The sequence below is a fragment of the Melanotaenia boesemani genome, chromosome 21 (genome assembly GCF_017639745.1).
Source record: "Melanotaenia boesemani isolate fMelBoe1 chromosome 21, fMelBoe1.pri, whole genome shotgun sequence".
Lineage (NCBI taxonomy): Eukaryota > Metazoa > Chordata > Actinopteri > Atheriniformes > Melanotaeniidae > Melanotaenia > Melanotaenia boesemani.
In genome coordinates this window covers 5,439,512-5,461,390 of record NC_055702.1, presented here as the reverse complement: position 1 = coordinate 5,461,390, position 21,879 = coordinate 5,439,512, and the positions used below count along the sequence as shown (strand labels likewise).

Sequence of the window (21,879 nt, the reverse complement as noted above, 5' to 3'; positions counted from 1 at the left end):
CACACCACAACAGTAAACACATACAAAGTATACACACACTCACCTCCTTTCTTTGCTCATTTTTACTTTCTGTGATAACAGATTGAAATGAAAACATCCCTAAAAGGACCCTTACAGAGAGTTTTACCTACATAATGCTGCCTTTTTTCTGACTGACATGCCTGATATAAATGTATAAAACCTTTATAACAACGCTCAACGCTTTATAACTAGAACATTTCTTGGCTGAGGTTTAATTTGCCTTAACTGATTTTCTTTTTCACGCGATTACGCTGCCATCTAGTGGGCATTTAAGTCTCTGCAAGAACAAAAACATTTAGTTTCCATATTCTATTGTTACGGAGCATTTCATTGGTTAATCAAATAAATAAATTAGATCAGATAACCGAATGTGGGAAGATTTATTTTCAAATGACGTATTTTCTACAATGTAACAACATGATGCTATCACGTTAATATTTATACTGAGTAGGTGATTTCTGGATTAAAACAAAGATTAAATAACGCCTTTGAATTTGAAGAATGTTAAGTCTCGGCATGAAAGAAGTTGCTTTGGTTCATTCTGGGAAATTTTCTAAAGTTTTGCCCATTTAATTGGCTACTTTTTTTTACTGTGGAAAACACCTGCAATTCCCAGTGGTCTCTCAACAGTGGGTGCTCTGCCAATAGGATGGCTCGTCTAATCTCCTCCTCTAATCTTTCTTTCTTTCTTTCTTTCTTCATGATGAACGTATTGACTTCCTTGATGCGTATTTATATAGTAAATACAAGGTACATTCAATGTTAACTTGGAATTTAGAAATGATCATGGTCGGCCTTTGGATGTTCGGCGCACAAATTTGGAAGAGAGGGGCTGACTTCCTCCAGATTTGCTTTTTGTTTGCAAAATAACAGCTGCTCTTCAATTGTTATGTATTTCTTAAAACTGATTAGAAAATTTATCAAGTGTCACAAGGTTACTTTGTATACTACTTTATGAAAGTAAGAGTAACAAAAACAGATACATTTACAAAAATCTGCCTTTTTGAGGATAAAAAAATACAAAGGAAGTCGAGTTTAAGAAATATTACCCGAGTAACCAACAAGGGAATTTCACTTCTTATGGTGTTTAATTTGACTTCTCCTAATTAGAAGAAGAAGAAGAAGTTGTTCTAGATCATAAAACGCGCCAAACCCCCTTCCATGCCTGCGTGCTTACGTGTTAACGCAAGCTCTCTGACGACGTCACGTAAAAACGTTGTTCTTGTGACTTGCAAAATGGGGATAGGAGCTGTCCTCAAAAACAAGCCTCTACAAACGTATTTGAGGATTTTGTTCGTTTGTAGAACAGGAAAATCGACAAGCGGGGGACTTTGACAACAGTCAGCTGGTCACTAAAACAGAAACCAACGTACACTTCATGAAAGTAAGTAGCTTTCGGTTGGGATTAGCTTTTAGCTTATGTTTCCTTTATCCATCTTGTTTATAAATGTAATCATTAAGGCCAGAAAACTGAACTAACCTTCATAAAGGCATTAGCATTCGCTTTCTCTCTCTCTCTCTCTTTCTCTCTCTCTCTTTCGCAATGTTGCCTATTTCATTGTACAACACAAGGGAACTCAAATACACACCATTCACAATTGTGTTTCACTTTTTATTTGCATACTGTTATCAAACGGGTCACAACGTGGCCATTGTAGACTTTTAAAGTGAAGGAATAGCTGTTAAAATTATCAGTAGCAATGGAAATGAGTGAAAATTGATAGTTGTAGGTAGTTTTTCGATTTCATTACACTACAAATCAAACAAGTTAGCTTTTTGAATTTTCAGATACACCTAAAAAGTAAGCTGAATATGCAGTTAGTCTGTAACCCCATTAAAAGTCATGATCAATTATCTGATTTTCATGAGGATTTCAGTGTCACGTCTTTGCATTCCTCCCAGTATAATGGTTTTTATAATACATTTAGTCGTTTTAAAATATGCCTTATTTAGGAAATAAAAAGTTAAGCCACAATCAATTTTGTCATGTAAGAGTGGATAGAGCATTGATTATTATATTCAAATAAACCACCATATAAGGTCTATAAAAGGTCTTCATACACGCACTCACACACACATATATGAAGATATATAATTATCATGGTTCGCTTTAAATTAATTTACCTTTTGACGTCAAGTCCCTGTGATTTAGGTGATTATATATTCAAATTTTATTCACTTTCTTTGTCCATTTGAGTGCACATGTCAAGAAATTGTAGTAGAAGAGAATGATGAAACTCCATTTTTGTAGCACATACTTTCTGCTTAAAGTCCATATATTTGTAAGCCCAGTGTGTTTAATATAGGAAAAATAACAGTAGCGTGGTTCAAGGTGTGAGAATGTTTTTATTTTTCTATTTTATGATATCTAATTACAGGATGCTTAATTTTTTTTAAATATTGAGATGTTCTCACATTTAAAGGAACAATTAGAAGACCTATTTTTTAATAAATAATGAGAAAAGTCAGTAACTGACACTAGTTTAGAGGAATATTGATTTACCAGCTGCACGGTTTGTGTGGAAAAACTGCTCACGGGAAACAGTAAACAGTCTAAATTATTAAAAAAAAGATATTAACAGCTTTAAACACAGAAGTCGTATCTGGTTGTTGTTTTTTTTTTTTTTAAGAAAAAATGTATGCAAATAATTGAGAAGTACCCATAAGAATGACTAAGTAGTTGAGCAGCTTCTGTTTTTGAGATGATTCGTCAGCTTTTCAGATCAGAATAGAAAAGTTACCCAACATGCAGTTTTCAACCAGTTTATTGAATTGTTACAACTGTCTAAATGAATTGTTCCTCTTTTTGCAGTGTAGTTCTCGGTAGGATGATCAGGAATCACGAAGAAGATGTGAGTAACGTCCCACCCTCTCTTTTAAAACACTGGCTAACAAAATTAAATTTTAACAGAGGTTTTGCTTTGGGTGATATTTGTACAGTGACACACCACCTCTCTTTATGTAAACTTCTACTTGTACTCCAGAGAACAATAGTCTCTTCTCATGTCTTAAAGTTGTTTGAAGAATTAGGGGAACTTTACTTTTGGCATTAGAGGCATGTGCTGTTTCAAGATATACATCTGTTGGTTTTGTCTATGATTCAGGGAAACGCAGAGCTGCAAATGTCACAGTGGTCTTTTTTGTTTGTGTCTTCCAGGAGTTTGTTGCAGTGCGGGTCCAAGATCCCCGCATTCAGAACGAGGGTTCTTGGAATTCATATGTCGATTATAAGATATTTCTGCATGTGAGTACAAGCACTAAAACCACAGCAAATTAGGCCACTGCTTATCAGAGCTGCAAAGGAGAGTTAAATGCATAAAGTTTAAGTTGAAGCTATCTTGACTGTAAATTTTGAAGCAGAAATGGTTGCCAGATTTTTATTATCAGAATTGGGTTTAAGTTTTATATTCATGATGAGACCAAAAAACTACCAAAATAAAGGAAAATTATACTTGAAGACAATATCTTTTTCCAACATTTGCTGGGACAATGTCCATAACAATAAAAGAAATCCAAACATAGTTTTCTTTTTACCAGATTCAACATGGCAGACCAGCTGGAAGCAGATAGATTTCCTACATTTTGTTTAGACAGGAGTTGATGCTGTTGTCAAGGCAGTGGCTGTTGTAGAGTAATGCTCTGTCAGCACCACGACTCCATGTCCAGATGGATGTGTCGTGTGGGTGTTGACTCATGAAATTGACTAAGATCATGTGACTTCACATGATCTTACATCAGTTTGTTTGTTCAAATGTGCACAGCGTTTGATCCGTCCAGTCTGAACAAGCATATTTTGTATTTTTTTGAGAAAATATTCAGAAAAATATTCAGGAAATATAAGAAAATTACTAAAAATCATGATATATATCTTCTCTAGGTCAAATAACTGATAACTAATAGTGCTAATAATATGCCAGATTAAAGTTAAGTAAGGAAGAATCGTAAAGAAATGATCCCTCTGAAGAGTTTTCTGTATAAATGGTTTCATGACATGGCTTGAATTGACTATGGCCTGTCAGGGGTTAGCTTGTGATACACTTATTGATGGTCTGTCACACGTTACTGGAACAAATCTGACATGTGATCATGCTTCTGCTAGAAATACAGCAAGAGTTTGGGCTGCATGAATGTGTGTCGTTCCAGTCACGGCATGATGAATGAAGTCAGTTCCCTGTAAGCTGGAAAAGACAAGGAGGAGAATGATGTTACTATATACTTGATTTGCTTCCTTGTTGTTGGACTGGCAGTTTGTTGTTGTTGTTTTTTTCAGTATTGTACCTTTGAGCACCTCTCATTTCTTTATATTTTGCTTCCAAGCAGCCAGACATTCTTCTTAACCAACAGTTTCTCCAGCTTTATGAAAGTCTCTCGTTTTTTCTTCAAACATTGGCAGCTTTCTCGCTAATTTCAGCTTCAATCTTTGCACCTGATCATTTTGGAGGAATGTGCTTTTTTTTATTCTGTAAGCCAAAAGGCAAACATTGGCAAAGAACCACTTTTAAATCATAACTTTAGCATTTTATTCCACACAGCCTGTCACAGAGATATATAATTTGTCCCCATTCGTTTAACTGTAGTTACAAAAATGTCAGACTTTTGACAGACATAAACCAAAATTTGAACCAATAAGGCGTTGAGGCATAAAATTCAGGCATATAAAGCATACTAAAGATATTTACCCTGGATGAGTCACCAGTCCATCGCAAGGGCAACAGAGTCAGACTAAACAAACAACCATGCACATGCACACTTACTGCTAAGGTCAAATTAAAATCAGCAGTAACATGAATGTTTTTGAACTCTTGAAGGAAGCCTGAGTACCCAGAGAGAGAGTATAATGTGTAGTGTGTCATAAAAAATAAAGAGGAAACTGGGCAAAGGAAAGACAAAAGAAGAAGTGTTCCACCACCACAACCACACACACACACACACACAAACAGCATCTGAAAGGGATGTCCTTTTGAAAAAGGAAAACAAATCCAGCAAAGACTTGACACAGGACCTGAGGGATGCGTCTGAACCTTCAGTTGATCCACCTGCTTTTGGCTGTAAAGCTTATCTTAATGTAGGCACTCATACTATATGTTGACTGTGAACAGTTTTTTTTTTCCCTATAAACTTTATTTCCATTTACATGTTGATGTTTCAGTGCAACTTTAAAAAATTAAAAAAGAGGGGTGGTTTAGACTTTTGCAGTCATTGATTTTTTTTAATAATTAGAATAAACATTTAATGCAACCAGTGTTCTACTGTGATTTTACAAACTAAGATTAATTAGTTCTGCACCATAATAAATTATACCTATTTCATCCTCAGACCAACAGTAAAGCCTTCACAGCTAAGACATCCTGTGTGCGACGGCGTTACAGCGAGTTTGTGTGGCTCAAGAAGAAGCTGCAGAAGAATGCAGGCTTGGTGTAAGTCAGCTGGTAAAACTGGTTGTTAAAGGGCCAAATATTCTCCACAACAAACCTGACTACTTTCAATGATTATGGCTTCAAGTTTACTGGACTTTTCATATCACAACTTGCTAAGATGTCTGCAATATCAGCTCCATAATCTTCATTCATTCATTTTCATGTAACAAACATGGACAATTAAGATGTCGTTTTTATTCTAGTCCAGTCCCAGACCTTCCAGGAAAATCCTTCTTCTCCTTCAGCAACGAGGACTTTCTGGAAAACAGAAGGAAAGGACTTCAGGCCTTCTTAGACAAGTGAGCTCATCCCCATCCACACAAAGTATATTATCTGATGGATAGTTTGTTTTGTAATCCTGTCTGCATGTCAGCAATAATTTTTTTTTCCATCAGAGTGGTCCACATGACAGTATGTCTGTCAGACAGCCAGCTCCATCTCTTCCTGCAGACCCAGCTTCCTATTGGGCACATCCAGGACTGCGTTCAGGGCCTTACTCCATTCTCCGTGACCGACTCTATACTCACCTACGCCTCGTCCAATCGGGGAATGGTTCAGGCTCAGGAGGAGGACTCCATCAAGGAGCCTAGTTTGAACATTTCTTATGAGTCCATGGAAAGGTAAGAAGACGAGATGTGTAAAATTCTGTTTTTACACAGATTAAACTAACTATATTCTTTTTTTCTGTGGACTAATTTAAAGCAAATGTTTTTCTTTTACCTCTCCACAGTCCAACTCCCCACCAACCTTGCCTACAAACTACTGCCACCTTCAACTCTGGTTTTTTCTCATGTGGAGACTCTGACCCTCTGGAAGATGTACTGGAGCTCAGTGAGCAGAGCTCAGATGAAATGCGAGACAAGGAGAAACCCTCAATAAGGATCTCTCAGACCAGTAACCATCTAGAAGCTGTTGTTGAGGAATGTGGCTCAAGAGAGGCCACATTTTATCTGGGTGAGACACAAGATGATGCAGAGAGCCTCAGCCCGCCAGAGCAGAGAGGCTGTCTCATACACACACCAGTGGAGGTGCACTCACCCATGGTGACGGACTGTGAGAACAACTGTGAGTTTGAGAGTGTTGTTACTAAAGACACGAAAGAAACACCTGATGTTCATGCAGACTCTGAAGAAAAGGAAAATATAGAAATCTTAAATACTAAACCTGAACAATGTGCATATTCTGAAGATATTTTAGTTTTTAAGGACAATAACAATAAGGGACAAATGATGGAGAGTGAAGCTGGATCTCAGGAAGAGGACGTTCTGGAAGATGTGTGCTATGAAAAGCAGGTTTTGGATAATCAAGTAACCTCCGGGGTTCATGATCATGTTACAGATATTAACTCTGATAAAGAAACAGAACCAGATGACAAAAAAAGCGATAAATTGGGCGTCAAAGTGCAGATCGGTGACAACATTGGCAGTATGAATGGTGTGCCAGAGGTGGACGCTGATGGTGAGGATTCGGTTAATGAAATTCAAAAAGAGGAAGTCGAACAGGAAGAGGAACTGGTTGGGACCAAAGATGAGAGTGATGAGATCAGCCACTCGCTTTCGTCTTCCAACGAGAGCATCATCAGGTGCAGTGAGGAGGAAAGCCTTTGCGAGGAGCCGGAGGACAAGAACGAAGCTGCTGATGTCTACTTAAAGACATCACCTGTCACTCACTGGACAAAAGAGACCCCCAATGGAAGCATATTAGACCTGCATGTTGATGGATGTCTTTTGGGAAACGGGGATGTTTCTGCTGCAACAGATGAAGACTTACAATACATTAGTGGCCTGAGTAAATCTAATGATGTTAACCCGATGATAACCGATGGAGATCTGGCTGAAAATAGTGACTTCAGCATCTTAAAGACTAGCTGTGTGCCTGGATTAGCTGATAACAAATGTGCAGAGCAGGAAGTCCTGTCCTCATTGTCTTTGGACAGCTCAGAGGAGATTTAGGAAGTGAAGACGCATTAGTGAAACCAGCGAACTGCACCCAAACTTAAATTGCACTTATAAGGGTTATTGAACCCTCAGTGAGGCAGAACAGTGAGTCTTGAGTTGTCCTCTGCCAGAGACATTAAGTCCCAGGCACATAAGCAACCTACATAAAAGGAGCTGTGTGCTGTTACAAAAACTAAAACTTATTTATTGTTTTCACGTGGACGATCAGTATCGTTACATTCAACCAAGGGTGGAGGGATATTACCAGTTTAAGAAAATATATTTAATATCAAACTCAAACTGTAAGTTCTGCTGTTTCCGTACATTTTTATAAAAATGGCTGATACCAAATTTTAAAATTTGTCATTGACACAAAAATATTAGGTGCTTGCACGGTTTTCCTGCCTGATTGGCTTTGTATGACCAGCAGAGGGTGCTCAAGTTCACAGAAGATTACTGTTTGCAGAGTGATTGACAGTTAAACATTGGAGGAATAAATTATGCTAACATAAACTTCGCTAAAAAAGAAATTCCATTTTTTTTTTTATATATATTTTTTCCCCACAGTAAATCTAATAATTAAAAAAAAATAATAATTTGGATACCTCCCTAAAGTGATTTAAAGAATAAAAAAAATCACACATGCAAATATTTTTTAAAGAATGCCCTAAACTACAATCAGGCTCCAGTAGAAAATATCAGATGTCCTGAAAATGTGGCATCTGTTTAGATCCTGTTGCTGTTCTTTAAAACATAGCTGCAAATAAGAAAAGTATGACACATAAGACAACTACTACAAATTCTGGAAGACAGTCACTTATTTTGTGGTAAGTCAGAACTTTTTCACTTTATTTATTTAAATTTTTTCACAATAGGAACAGATTTCTGATTGTCTTTAAGGACAGAGGAACCAGTAACAGATACAGTGTAAGTTAGGACCCATTTGTTTCAAGATAAAATAATTTACAGCCTTGTTTATCTGAATTGCTTTAGTTTCTGTCAGCCTCTACGTCCTAGTGAATCCTGATAAGTCAGAAACGATAACCCTGCTACAACTGCCACATCTCACTACTTTTTAATGTTTACTGTTGATGCAAGTCATGAATACAGACTGGCAAGCTTTTACAAGAGAGGTGGAACATCTGAGTAAATTAAATCTGCACAATATCCAGATTGAGGCCATGTGAACGTGTAGTTTACTTCTTTGCACACACATGCAATGTAAACCAGATATTTACAGACAGAGGAGCAGACAGGGGAAGCATGTGCAATAGATATCTTTTCATTAATCTCGATATAGCTCTTCATTCTTTTAGAGGATTTTTAAAAATATATTTTGACCTCATCGCAAGTCCTCAGAGAGCCTCTTGAATGAGCACACCTGTACGGCGACACGCTGGTTTACAGACACTAAGCTCTATTTGAGTGCTGCAACTTTACTTCTGTCACAGGTTTTGTAACAGGGCTGCCTGTTTTATAAGTGTAATTTGCTTAAAAAATAGCTTTTTGAGTGAGCAGAAAAACATATGCTAACACGTGCTACTCCTTGCACAAGTTGATTTTGATGCATTCAAAAGGGACCTCAAGATTAGGAGGCTACTTTGCAAATTGTTGGCTTTCTGTTTTCTATCTACACATTTTTTGTGTGTTTATGAAAGGATGTGAAAAAGAAAAGTTTTGGAATATGGATGTACAAGGGCAATGTTAACATCAATGGCTAAATCCGTGTCCATGTGCTAATAAAAATCACATTTTCAATTAAATCGTTTTCTTCCCCAGTGTGTCACTTTAATGATGTCATGTCCCATTTATTTACCATATTAGAGCAACCCTGCCACCTAGTGCCTAAAAAAGAACAAATATTTAACCCCTTGATGGCTGTTATTTGTGACAAATTATTAGTCTATTAGTTTTTATTCACTTGTTTATTTTTTTTAGTTATTAATTACATTTATTATTTGCTAATTTATTTAATATTTAATTATATTTTATGCCATTCTTTTTCCTTTTAATTAATTTTTCTATAATTGGAAATAAATTCAGGTGTTAAGGGGTTAAAGGCTATGACAGAAAAAGACATTTTTTTTATTTTTTATTTGTATATTGTTTACTGAAGGTGTGCAGTTTAAAAATATATTGCATGTAAATAACCATATACATATTTTAATGTGGCTGATTTCAAACAATGAATTAATTGCTTAATGTAGGCTTTGTTAACATTTTCTTTATGAAAACAGACATTTTTATGATTATAAAACGTCTCAAAGCTGTTACTGATTAAATTACCTAAATTTTTAATCTTTGACTGATTTATAGATTATGAAATGATAAAATGTTTCTTCCAAACCAGTTGACCAACTAACTTTTCAAGCTCTAGTTTGCACATCCTAGAGAAGAAAATACATTTATAGGTGGTTTATAATGTACAGGAACAACTACTGCAGCATGCAAGTGGAAAGCTTTTCAGATCACAAATGATTATCTGACGTTTATTGATGAAATTATAGCTGGATGTGTCAGCAGCAGCAGACCTGCAGAGGAAAAAACACTGTCAGAGAACCATTAATAATTCAGAGTTTATTTTAAACTGTGCCTATCTTCTCAGTAATACAAAATCATTTTCTTAAATAGGACAACTGATGCTGTAATCAAGTGTTTGTTGCGTGTATATGTTTTCACCCATTTTACCACTTAAATAGCTTTATGTAGTACTTCTTTCAGCCAGCAGATGCCATAAATGGCAGGTCAACAACTGAATGCACTACAGTGGTAATCTGGATGAGTACCAGGGGGACTGTTTCTGTGTATTAGGCCACAGTAATGGTCCATAATGCTCATGATAAGAGAGTGCCTCAGTACCTGCTGGAGCTCAGAGGATATAGGCAGGTTGCAGGAAGTCCTTGGGGACGATACCCATGATGCCGTTCAGCTCACCGACCCACCAGCCGTGAATGTTGTACTCCTGGACCCAAAATTAACAAATACAGAACTAAGTCTCTCAGGGGAAAAGGAACAAGTAAACGAAACAGGATCAAGCAACAATCTCGCATTTTTATTTGATTTTAGAGTACTGTTTATCCCATATCATTAACATAAAAACAACCACTGGCATGATTTGAAATGCAATTACACTGCATGTGGCCTCGGTTGTTTTCACTGGCCACAAAAATACTGAAACTATGACATTAAAAATGTTCTTGTACCCAATGAAGCCAATTTTAGCAAAGAACATTCAGGAGAGCTAAGATCCGATCCAAAAAAACAGCCATTTACAATATTCTAATAGACATTTGGACTCATTAGCCTCAAGGGTTTTCATTAAAAATGTGGAAAACGGTAAACAAGGCTATCAAGACGGTGAGTGTCTAAAATAAAACAGCTTTTTTTTAACCACTCAAAAGCCATCAGCACAGCTGGCCTTTTTCCCTCAGCCTAATTAAGACTTCTTTGTTTTCTACGGTGGCTGAAAAGACTGAAAAGAAATGCTCACACTTTCATATGTGTGATAAAAATGCTTTGTAAATAAAAAAGGCAACTAAATCTGCACAAAGTGGACAGTTTCATTGTTTTGTTTTTCTTCTTGTTTTGTGGACAACAAAACAAGCATTTTTAAGAAATCTTAAGAAAGCATAGAAGTAAAAAGAAATAATTCTACTGTAAATTATAAAATAAATAAAATGAAAATGAAGTGGTTTAATGTCTGAATTATCTTTATAAAGATCTAAAAGTGTTTTGACTTGCTAAATAATAAAAAATAAAAGCAGATCTGTTTTATGTTTAGTGCTATTGCTTTAAGATAAAATTAGTCAATAATTATTTAAACAGAAGCTTAATGGTAGGTTATGTAAAACAAAAGAACAAAACATCAAAACTATTTTAACTGATTTTTATTTGCCTTTAATTGTTTTTAAAATGAACTATATTATTGTCAAATGAAAAATATGCATAATTAATTTAGATTTCATTTATAAAATGGTCTAAATATCATCTAGAGGAGAAAATATTCCAGTGCTGCAGTCCTAAATAAAAAGGTTAAACATATTTTCCATCACTTTTTCTGTTTTTAAAACTTGGCTGTACTCATTTAATGTGTTTTAACCTATTTCAGGGCTTTCATATAAAACTAAACTCTTTCACAAAGTCTGCCTAAAGCATTGCGTGAACTGGCGTTATATCAACCACCACATGATTGTCTGATCACAGCAGTTAGGCTGTACTTGGATCAATATTTGGCCAAAGACCAGAGGAAAGTAAAGAGCAGCAGAGGCACCAGCCGGCCGTCATTTTCCTGCCCTGACCAAGCGTGGCCCCTCATCTCGCTGTTGTCCAGCAGATTAAAAATGGCTGCGTGAGCAGTTCATTGCGACACTCAGGAAAAGATGAAACATAAACGTAAGAAGATATCACATATGTGCTAGCACATGTGTGAACATTTGGTGATCCTGCTTGTAGTTATAAAAGCACACACACACACACACACTCTGACATGATGAAATGTGGTGTCAAAGGTTTAGCCGATCAGCCAGACCTGACACCTCTCTGCAGCCAGAGGAATGAGGCCTGCAGCTAATGAGCGGTTTTTTGGACAGCAAGGATGAATGAATCGCTTACACGGTCATAAACCACAAAACTCAAGAGTCTTTACAGCACAAACAGATATGTAGACTGTGCAGCCGGACTTCATCGTATCCCGTTCCCAACATCACTGTCAGCTCCGACTGGCTTTTCCAGCATGTCTGGCTTTCTGACAAACTGACAATTCACTGTGCGTCTGATAACGAAGGGGAAAGTTAAATCTGAAATGGTGTTTTTATGCTTCCCATAAGGCTGGAAAGGGAAAAGCCCGGCTGCGGAAAGCTGGCTCTGTTTCCCATTCGAGACAGAGGAACTGGAGAGAGGAAGCATACGGATGAGGGGGGGAGAGAGGGAGCAAAACATTTCTTCTCTCCCTCGGGGGCGTCGCAGCACTATTCCACCAACCGTAGTGACAGAGAGTTTTATTTATCTCCCTGGCCCATCTGTGCAGTCGGTCTCAAATTCTCCCTGAGAAAGGTCTTTTGGATTATCAGCGCCGCCATTTTAATACAACTGCTACATCACAGAGTGGGTGCCAATGGCGGTGGAAGTCTGTCAGGCGTGCAGAGTCCATCTTCCTCATACTTGAAATGGGTTCATCCAGAGTACACCTGCTGTAATAGGGACATTCCAAAAGGCGTGAAAAGTAAATTATCCAAATGACAAAAACTATGTTAACTTCTCAATGTCCTCTTCCTGCTGCACATATGTGGATTGTTTTGGTCTTTTTTTGCATCTAAAGTTCTAAAATGTCTGAGTTTAACCAGTTTGGGTTCATTGAGGAGAATTTTTGGGCATTCAGCTAAAATAAAAGGTGTTCTTGGGTGGAAAAAAAAATGTCCCCTGGAAAATGTCTGACAATTAGAGAATGCAGGAGGATATGCGGTGTGTGAAGAGTGTGAGCGGTGATACATGTCAGGGCTGTTAGCTGCAACCTGGTAACAGATCAGATTGAGGGGGGGGGGGATGGACAGCGCCGTGTCGTGGTGGCTGCGGCGTGTTGACTCGTTGACCTCCCAGTGACTCCTCCGCTGAGAGAGCTTGGAATGAGTGTGGGTGGGGCTGGCACTGAGAGTGGGTTGCTATGACAACACCTGCAGTGTACCGGCGCGATCGTTTATTTACCACTCAGGGGGCTGGCTAATGGTCGCATTCTGATAGGCCCATCACTCATGTTGCCGACCGGAGGACAGATTGACAGCTACCCAAGCCTGAAGCAGGGAGAAGGTGAGTCGAGGATGGTTGGGCGCGGTGAAAGAAAATGAGCGAAGCAGGTGTCGCGTCACGCTGCCATTATGCATCTAAACAAAACATATTTTTAATGTATTTGTTTGTGAAAATGCACCTTTTCAGGGGTGAAGTCCTGCACAGATCCAGACTACATATCCTCTTCCTTTTCCTCTTTTCCTTTCACACACACACATTTCCTGATGAAACACAAACACACACTCACACACAATCCCAAATGCATACAAACTAGGGGGAGTGCTAATAAGCCTGACACATGAGGCATCTCTCCTCGGCCACCAGCTGACTGAGGCAGGCCTTGGGCGTGATGGAGCGCAGGAAGTCTCTCATTGCCCTGCCGCTGAACCCACCGCCTGGTTGTTACAATCTCTCCCTCCCTCCTTCCACATTTCCAACCCCCTCCATATTTTCCTCCCATTCCTCTCTTCCCATGTCTCCTGTAGCAGCTTTTCCGCCTGCGTCCTCTCTGTTTTTATTCCTGATTTTCTTTCTATTTTTTTCTTCCACTGCACAGAGTCATCAGATGCACTGCAGCTCCCTACAGTTCCTCCATCACTGGTCAGCCTAATAAAGAAACATGGACACCTCCAGCAGGCACAAGCCCATGATCTGTAACCTGCTATCAGGTTAGCGAGCCCTCCTCACTGCTCACACAGGTACACTTCACAAGTGATAGAACCAGAAAGCGTGGGGATGAAATTAATTCTTTGGGAAGATTACACAGATTTTGTACCAAAACAATCATGTTGAAATTCATCTAAAAATATGGAGTATAATTCCGCATAACTAGAGATCAAAATGGCTACTTAGTGTCCATTCTTTTCCAAGTGGGCTTTTAATTAAATCAGTGAATTGGCTTCAAATTGGAAACATGACAGAGCATGAGAACACTTGCAAATATCTTAGGGACGGTGAGATTTAATAAAAAGAAAACCTACTTGCAAGTTTCTAATGCACGCCTGGGATTACAGATAGCTCCTTAACTTAATTGCAATTTAAAGTGGATTTGTGTATGCCACTGAGTGTCTGTAATGATGGCTGTTTATGCCGCCCCTCATTTATAATAATTAAGCGGAATGGATTGGGGGTGGGTCGCTCGGACGCAGTTCTGGGCTATTGGCTTGGGCTGAATAATGACCTACTGTAGTTGACCGGGGGATGACCGCTGCCTCCTACATGACCCCAAACCCCAGACTCACCCCCTGCTACTTTGGGTGGTAAATAGGATGTCTTGCCTGTCTAAAGTGTCTTGGTGTCTATGGCCACAATAGCAGCTAGGGGTCTTTAAATTGGTGTGTGACAGAGAAAAGGAGAAAGAGGGGGGACAGGGTTCACTCAAAAGAATAAAGGGATCCCCATTCTTTGTCTCTCTTGCTTGACTTTTCCCATCTGATTGTTTGCCCACTTTTCCTTTTCTTCTCCTGCTTTCAGATGGAGTGACCTGTGGGCAGCAGGCCAAACTGGCTTGTAAAACAGATAAGAGGCCTGAATCTGAGTCATTTTTTTCTAAACTAAATATTCTGAATTTTTTTATTTCAACCTTTAATTTCAGGACTTGACTTTTTTGGAGATTATACATCCCAACTAGTAAATCTTCAAAGCTCCAGATCAGCTTTCATTTACAACTAAACTGCTAAAAATCACCACAAGGTGTCAGTGGTGTCCATGTTCTCATATTCTGTCAAGAAACAACTTTGGACAAATGTGGGGTGATGCTCTTCTTTGGGAGATGCGCTGGATTGGTTGGCCTGATTCCCTCGCTCTGGTCTTTGGTTGGATGGCAGATGGAGGAAGGGAAGTGAGCAGGGCGGTGGAAAGAAAGAGGGAGAGGTGGCAGCAGCACTTGCCAGAGTTTTAAGGACCCTGGATGGGTTTGTGCCATAAATCTCTTTCCACTCCATCCTGCCGTTCTCCATGAGTGCCTGTGGGAATACAGGAATGTGACAGCTGACCTGTAGAGCCCGTGTCTTTTGATTCTGGATACATAAATTAGGAAGCAAGAATGCGGGACAACCTTATGGTTTAGTGTGAGACAGGGCTGACAGAGCACACAGGCATTACACATGTCAGGGAGAAATGGAACAATAGATTTTAGCTACTGCGATAAATGAATCTGATACACATTGTAAATCCTGTTCCAAATCTCCCCTTGTATCCACAAGCTAGGATGCAGTTTATCTACTCTGCATGCACCGCAAATGTGGATGAAACATCTCAACAATTGAAAATCAAGAGTAATATTGCAAAAAGCTAACCTCATCCTTACAATCTGAGCATGAAGCCATACTGTACATTAGAAAAATGCAAGTGCTTTGAAAATGAAATGCTACAGCAAAAAAAAAGAAAAAAGATGGATTTCAAGATGTGTTTCTACCTCATGTATCAGTGGGCTGAGCATTGCCATCAAAGGCAAGTTAAGTATCGCTAAAACCTGCTGCGCAGCCACCCTACTAGATTAATTCTCCTGAACTAATGGGATTCATATGAGTTGTGAGGTTCCTAATTTATTTACTTTGCCAGTGTTGCACAGATATGGGCGCACACACAGCAACACACAAGGGAGAAAGAACACAAATACAGTAAAAATGCCCCCACTTTACAGTAAGTGAGGGATCAATAATGATGGATGAGGGCCTTTTATACAATCGGCATGTTCTCCTCAGTTCACAGCCATATGACACCACGCCTGTGGCTATCCCATTCTGCACTTCAGCAGTCAATCACATTCTAGCTTTAAAAATAACAGTTTGTTAGCACCATTGATTTAGCACTTAGAGCGTGTCCTTATTACCTTGTAATTATGGTCAGTGTTGACATAACAGCACAGACAACTAGGCCTCCCACCCTCTAAGAGAATTTATGGGCCCTGGTTTTATTATGGCCATTTCATGTGTCCCCAGCTAAGCGACAGACTTGAGTTCTAGCCAAGGGCCCGTATTTCACTCATCGAGGTCAGGGTTCTCAGGAATCCCCCGTAAAACTGAACAGCACCCAGGCCTGCGTGTATACACAGAAGGCACGGGAGAAGCCCTCCCCAAGGGCTCATTAAAACAAATAGCCGATTACAGGCTATAATCCAAATAATGCCATTCATTGAGGAAATGCGATGCTATTAGGACACAAAATAGGGCATGGGTTGAGTCTTGTCGTCACAGGAAACCAAACATTCAGAGATCCTGAGATCACCTCTAAATAATTTACAACCTGGCCCTCACTTTAAATCCATTAGAGGCTAGTTAGACCGCTCTCATACTCTGTCACTATGTTATGACTTTAACGTACACTCTGACAAAACAAGAGTAATCTGTGTCATTAAGATTCTGAGATACAACAACTACCACTTGCTTCCAACTTGGACATAGCTCGCTTTAAAACTCTTCAGTGAAGCAGTAATCTGATCTATACAGTGAAAAGTAATCTGCCAAGCAGGACTGACGCTGTAAGAGGTGGATCTGTAGCACAGAGCCAGGTCCCCCTTTGTTTTCCCACCACATACATTGCTTTTGACATCGTTATGTGAAAAATAGAGGTGGCTGTTTTGACATTTTCCCCTATCAGCAAGTACCCACAGATGGAGAAAGCTGGCTTCTCATTAATCTAGCACTGCCAAGAGAGCCTCAATTAAAAGTCTATCTTCTGTGAAGTGCTTATTTCACTTGTGTTTTATCTTTTATAAACAATACTGATCATGTTTATCTATCTAAACATAAAAACCTTACTTTTTTATTCATAGAGAAGATATGAACATTGCTGTTTCTGTACTGAAAGTACACCAAGTAATTATAATTCAGTGGCTTCAGCTGAGAATAAAAATGGAAGAAATTTTGAGGGTAAAATCTCTTAACACATAATCACAAACATATAAGCTTCCTTCTTCCTTCTTCCCTGCCTTTTCTCTTCTGATGATTTGGACTAAACACAGAACATGATGATTCAATTTGAAATCGACCAGCAGCAACAGTCTAGGAACAAGTCCCTATACGCAGCAGAGTAGAAGTGCCCAAATTACAAGCCATTGATTTCCAGTAGGGTGTCTTTTCACTGGTAGATACTCTGCATGTAACTACAAGACGGCCATAAAACACAAGGAAAAAGATTGAGAGAAAAGAGCTGAGATGCTGGATGGCTTCACCTGCAGTTTACGTCAAACAGAAAGGAAGAGCTTCGCATGGCTGCCTACTCAATTAACCCCCGCGATAGAGGCTCCATAATGAACAACAGCACCATTACGCAGCACTCAAATGGCACTTCACCCTAGTGGCCCTGGAATAGACAATGCCACTGTTGGCGCTTCTCCACTGCAGTGAGATTCAAGTGCTCGCTGACAGAGGAATTTAGATGTTGGGGATATCAGCATGTTCAGAAATCAAATGAGGATGGCACGATTACTGGAGCTGATGTTGTTTAACCCTTAAATAATTACACATTGTACACGTCTGTATCTCATTTTACTCATCTGAAATTACCCTAACTGCTCCTGTAATTATATCAGCAAGTCAAGGGTGCAGTCAGGAATGGGTTTCCATTAGAAATAAACTGTTATTTTCATTTAACTGACTGGTAGAAGTGGTTCCACAAACCACAAAATTCAGGAAGAAGTTTAAATAACCTCTTAGATTTTTTTTTTTTTTTTTTTTGCTGTTTGTGGATGCTGACCTTGCTGATGATGTAAATGAGATCTCCTCTCTGAAAGTCCAGCTCATCTGGTTCATCGGCCTGGCAATCCCATAAACACTGGTAGTAGTTAGAATAATCTGATGACCAAGCTGAAAATAAAAACAAATTTAAATGTAAGCAGTAAAAAAACTGGCTTTTTTTATATAGTAGACAAAGTTTTTTTCTGTAATTAAAGTGGAAATATTTATATCCATAGAAAATGATGTTCTGACCTGGTTTGTTGTTCTCGACACTTTCATCCGGTGGATCTGGAAAATCCTCATCTAAAACAGACAAACAGATGTTTTACCACCAAAAACATATAAAATTTATATTTTTCTGCAAAGTAATGAAAGGAAACATTATTTTTTGGAGGGTGAAAACAAGTTATTTTGTCCTCAAACAAAGAATAAGTGTTAAAATAAATCCTGATCATAAAATAAACAATAAAGAAAAAAGTTATTAAATGTGTTATGTGCTTATTTTCTTTAACCAGGCTGCAGTTCTCAATGATGATCAGTATGTTCACATAAATCAGAGTACCCGATGGGAAACGTTAAAAAAGCAGAAGCCATCTTTAGGACGTGTCATTGACTGCGGGGCGTGGCACCCGGTGGTCTGTCGGGTGACACAGTGATATGCTTGCTTCTGTCTCCCACATCCATCCTGAGCAGAAGTAGGCTGACAGCAATGCCACAACCCAGCAACACTATCCACCTTCCAGCACAACCTGCACCTCTCCTTCCAGGAAGAGCAGGAAGGACGACACACACACACAAATACACACAAACTATATGTCCACATGCATATTTGTGGGCATGCATATGGTTTGCGTTTGCATGCAAAAAGTTGCAGTCTGTCTTTGTCTACTCCAAAAACACACAGATAATAACTTCTCTGAACAGAACGTGAAGCTGACGTACCTCGTTAACTTGTCTGATTTTAATTTTGTTTGTTGTGAGTCTAAACATTTGTTCAGTTCTCTTCAATGGGCATAGAGAGGAGCATCATTTCATCGAGGGGCCACTGCCATGGCCTGATGGTTTCTGTATCAAAGTGATTTAATTTTCCAGTCAATAAAATCAGTCATCAGCGGCAGAGCCAATACCACCATTTCTCTGCAATCTGCCAGTAACAGAGCCATGTTGCTCTGACAAAACTGAGTGGTCTCAACAACTAAAAAATGATGCTGCAGTCAAGGATGCAAATTTACAAATTCTTAATATTTCTGTGTATTTCATGTTAATGACTTTAGAAAAAAAAAAACTAAATAACGACAACTCTAAATAAAAAAGGGCATAAAACTATCAAAGGAATGAACCTCAAAAATTCTTAATTATTAAAAAAAAAAGGACCACAAATAAAATGATTAAAATTCTTTATTTGTTCTTTTGAAATCTCTATGAATGAAATTACTGACATAATTTAATCATTTAAAAGTCAATAATCGCTGTGTAAAAGCGGTTCGTAGGCACAGAGAGATGCAGAGTGATTGATAAGAGAAGGGGTGAGAAAGTGAACGAAAGAGCCCGTCATTTGATATGCCATCTGTGGTCAGGGTCTGTACCTCTTCCCAGATGGCTTTGAGCAGCAGCATGACAGTTTGAAGACTGATTTGCCTTTCACCCGTGATTTTGGCAAAGGTAATGTACTCAGTGAGTGAAACTGAATCTTGATGTATCTTATTTAATAGAAACAGTGATGGACGACGGCCCCTGAGAAGATCGGATCACCTCTTTTGTCCTTCTTGGGATCTTGTAGCCGCCCTGACACACGGGACGGTCCCCCCTCCCACCCCAGTAGGAACTCGCACGCACTTTTCTGAGGTCTCGTCAGTCAAACTCTAATTTCTATTAAAGATGAGACATTAAGAGCTCAGAACTATTTTAAGCTATGAGAGATGCAATTTTGACTTCCTTTCAGCTAAATTACTGTTGCTAGGCAATTTTAGCCAAAACTCTGCTTAGTGGATTGAATTGTAGGCTATTTGTTGCCTGGCAACATTAGCTAATTGGACGTTCTATGACAGAGCATTTCAAAACTACCCAGCTCTCACTGATTTCAACAACATAGCTGCTCAAGGAGATAAGGAGGGAGAGCAGAGGAGGCAGAATTCGAGTCATTGTAAGTGAATAATCCCTTCATGTCCTGCGTGGCTCTGCAGCAGCCACACCAGCGCTGACAGGCTTATTAGTGTTACTTGATTTAAAATGAGTTATCCCTCTATGAGCTGTGGTGATGAGGACGCACCTGGCAACACAAATTTCCCAGCCAGGAGACTCCCAAATATTTCTTTTTACGAAGTTCCCTTCGGGTGTATGTGTCATAGCAACTGTGTCTATTTGGTCTGACTGAGTATCATGAGAGTTTGCGGGCAGAACCTTATTGTCTATTCATTTTCTCTCCTTGCAAGCTAACCACATCCTCATACCTGGCAGGACCTCATAGATATCCTCATCCTCGTCCTCAACCTCCTCCGCCTCCTGTCCTCCATCTCCTCCCTGTTTGCTGCCCTGTCTGCTCTGGGAGGCCTGAGCCAGCCGCGGTGGAGGGTTAGAGTTGATCACCCCCTCAATGTCATCATAGGTCTCCTCCTCTTCCTCATATTCATCGTCATCGACAGGGATGACGTTGGAGCTGAGATCTATGAGGGAAGGAGAGACAATACATAGGGCAGCGTTAGTGTCAAGATGGAGCACAGCGTGGCACAAAAGGGTAAAGTAAGAGGAATTTTCAGACTGGTCAAATATCAGCAGTGACAAGAGCTGGAGCCTCGGATCAGGGCAGCAGTTGTTTCCATTATATAAAATGTCAAAAAAGCCGAAAAACCTTAAAGACAATTTTCATTTTGTGCCTTTTTAATCTGGAAAAAGGGATTATTTACAATGTTATAAGAGAGAAGCTGCAAATCCTCATGTCTGAAGAGATAAAATACAGTATAAACTCCTCTGTATTATATATAAAGCCCTAAATGACATTGCCCTCTGTTATAAAAAACATCTTTTGGTTCCTTACAATCCCATCAGAGCTCTTTGCTTACGAACCTCTGGCTTACATGTTGTAACTAGAATGTGTAGGTCCAGAAGGGCAGGCTCTAGTTTACGCTGTCAGTCTGACTTTAAGAAAAAGCTTAAAACTCACCTCTACAAAAAAGCATATTTATAATTTTGCAAACTGTTTCTATTCTGTTTTACTAAATTGCTTTGAAATAATTTTGCCTTTTTATTACAGATTTTAAATATTTTGCTATTCTTCCCAACTCAGTTTATTTTTTGTTATTCCGTATTTCTAATCTATTTTATTTTGTCTACTGTTTTAATTTCCTGTTAAGCACTCTGAGTTGCAATCTGACTAAAAAAAAATGCTACAAATTGACTGATGTTCAGCAATTTTTCTTGATTATAAACTTGCTATTTTTACATTTTGAACCTGTTCACGTTCTTATTTTTGGATCAGCTACTGTCTCACATTTCCCCTTTTTGTCCTTTATATCTTCTGTTAAATAGAAGAATTATGGGTTGTATGGCTGCATAGTTATTAAGATGCAGGACTTATAACACACCCAAAAATCCAAATGAACTGAAAAAAGAAAAAATAATTAATCTTATTTACAGATAATGTCAAAGATAAAAAGAATAACTTATCAGCTATATCAAAACTGTGCTTGGAGGATGTAAGACAAACTGCAGAGTGTCTGTTACTTCCCGCCAACCAGTGGCCCAGCCTGAGCCCATTTTAGAGAAGACGCAGCACAAGCACTCGCTCAGATGGAGGAGCTGTCTCATTGCAAGCGACTGGCCGCTGCAACACGGGGTATCAGGTCCTCTGCCGTACCAAGCAGAAATCAATGCTGCTGGAGGATAACCAGAACATCTAGCAATCAATTTCCTGTAAGCTGGAATTCGGTAGGAAGGTTATAGGAGGAGTAGCTGGAGGGGGTGGAGGAAAACTATGGCTACATGATGGTGCAGATGACATGGTGGGTGACACCTCAAATGAGAAGATTCAGGATGTGCTTGGTTGTA

General features: G+C 39.0%; 2 protein-coding genes across 4 annotated transcripts in view; one reads left to right on the top strand and one right to left on the bottom strand.

Moving 5' to 3' along the window:
- Positions 1 to 1,232: 1,232 nt before the first annotated feature.
- On the top strand, positions 1,233 to 9,097 carry snx11 (sorting nexin 11). Of its 2 annotated transcripts, none has more exons than XM_041973432.1 (7): positions 1,233 to 1,405; positions 2,839 to 2,873; positions 3,179 to 3,265; positions 5,338 to 5,438; positions 5,642 to 5,737; positions 5,834 to 6,058; positions 6,169 to 9,097. In XM_041973432.1, the coding sequence occupies exons 2-7, from the start codon at positions 2,850 to 2,852 to the stop codon at positions 7,388 to 7,390; spliced, it is 1,755 nt and encodes a 584-aa protein (XP_041829366.1). In that variant the 5' UTR covers positions 1,233 to 1,405; positions 2,839 to 2,849; the 3' UTR covers positions 7,391 to 9,097. The 2 variants fall into 2 exon arrangements, with proteins under 2 accessions (XP_041829366.1, XP_041829365.1); XM_041973431.1 differs by having other exon boundaries at positions 2,834 to 2,873.
- A 322-nt stretch (positions 9,098 to 9,419) lies between these two features.
- Positions 9,420 to 21,879, bottom strand: part of skap1 (src kinase associated phosphoprotein 1) — a 28,730-nt gene continuing 16,270 nt past the window's right edge. The window contains exons 9-14 of one of the 2 annotated variants that reach the window (XM_041973426.1): positions 20,286 to 20,498; positions 18,088 to 18,138; positions 17,855 to 17,964; positions 15,046 to 15,120; positions 10,235 to 10,337; positions 9,420 to 9,906 (exon numbers count right to left, since the gene is read on the bottom strand). In XM_041973426.1, the coding sequence (XP_041829360.1) occupies positions 10,245 to 10,337; positions 15,046 to 15,120; positions 17,855 to 17,964; positions 18,088 to 18,138; positions 20,286 to 20,498 (542 nt within the window). In that variant the 3' untranslated portion in view covers positions 9,420 to 9,906; positions 10,235 to 10,244. The remainder of the gene's footprint in view (positions 9,907 to 10,234; positions 10,338 to 15,045; positions 15,121 to 17,854; positions 17,965 to 18,087; positions 18,139 to 20,285; positions 20,499 to 21,879) is intronic. The other variant, XM_041973427.1, reaches the window with a different exon arrangement.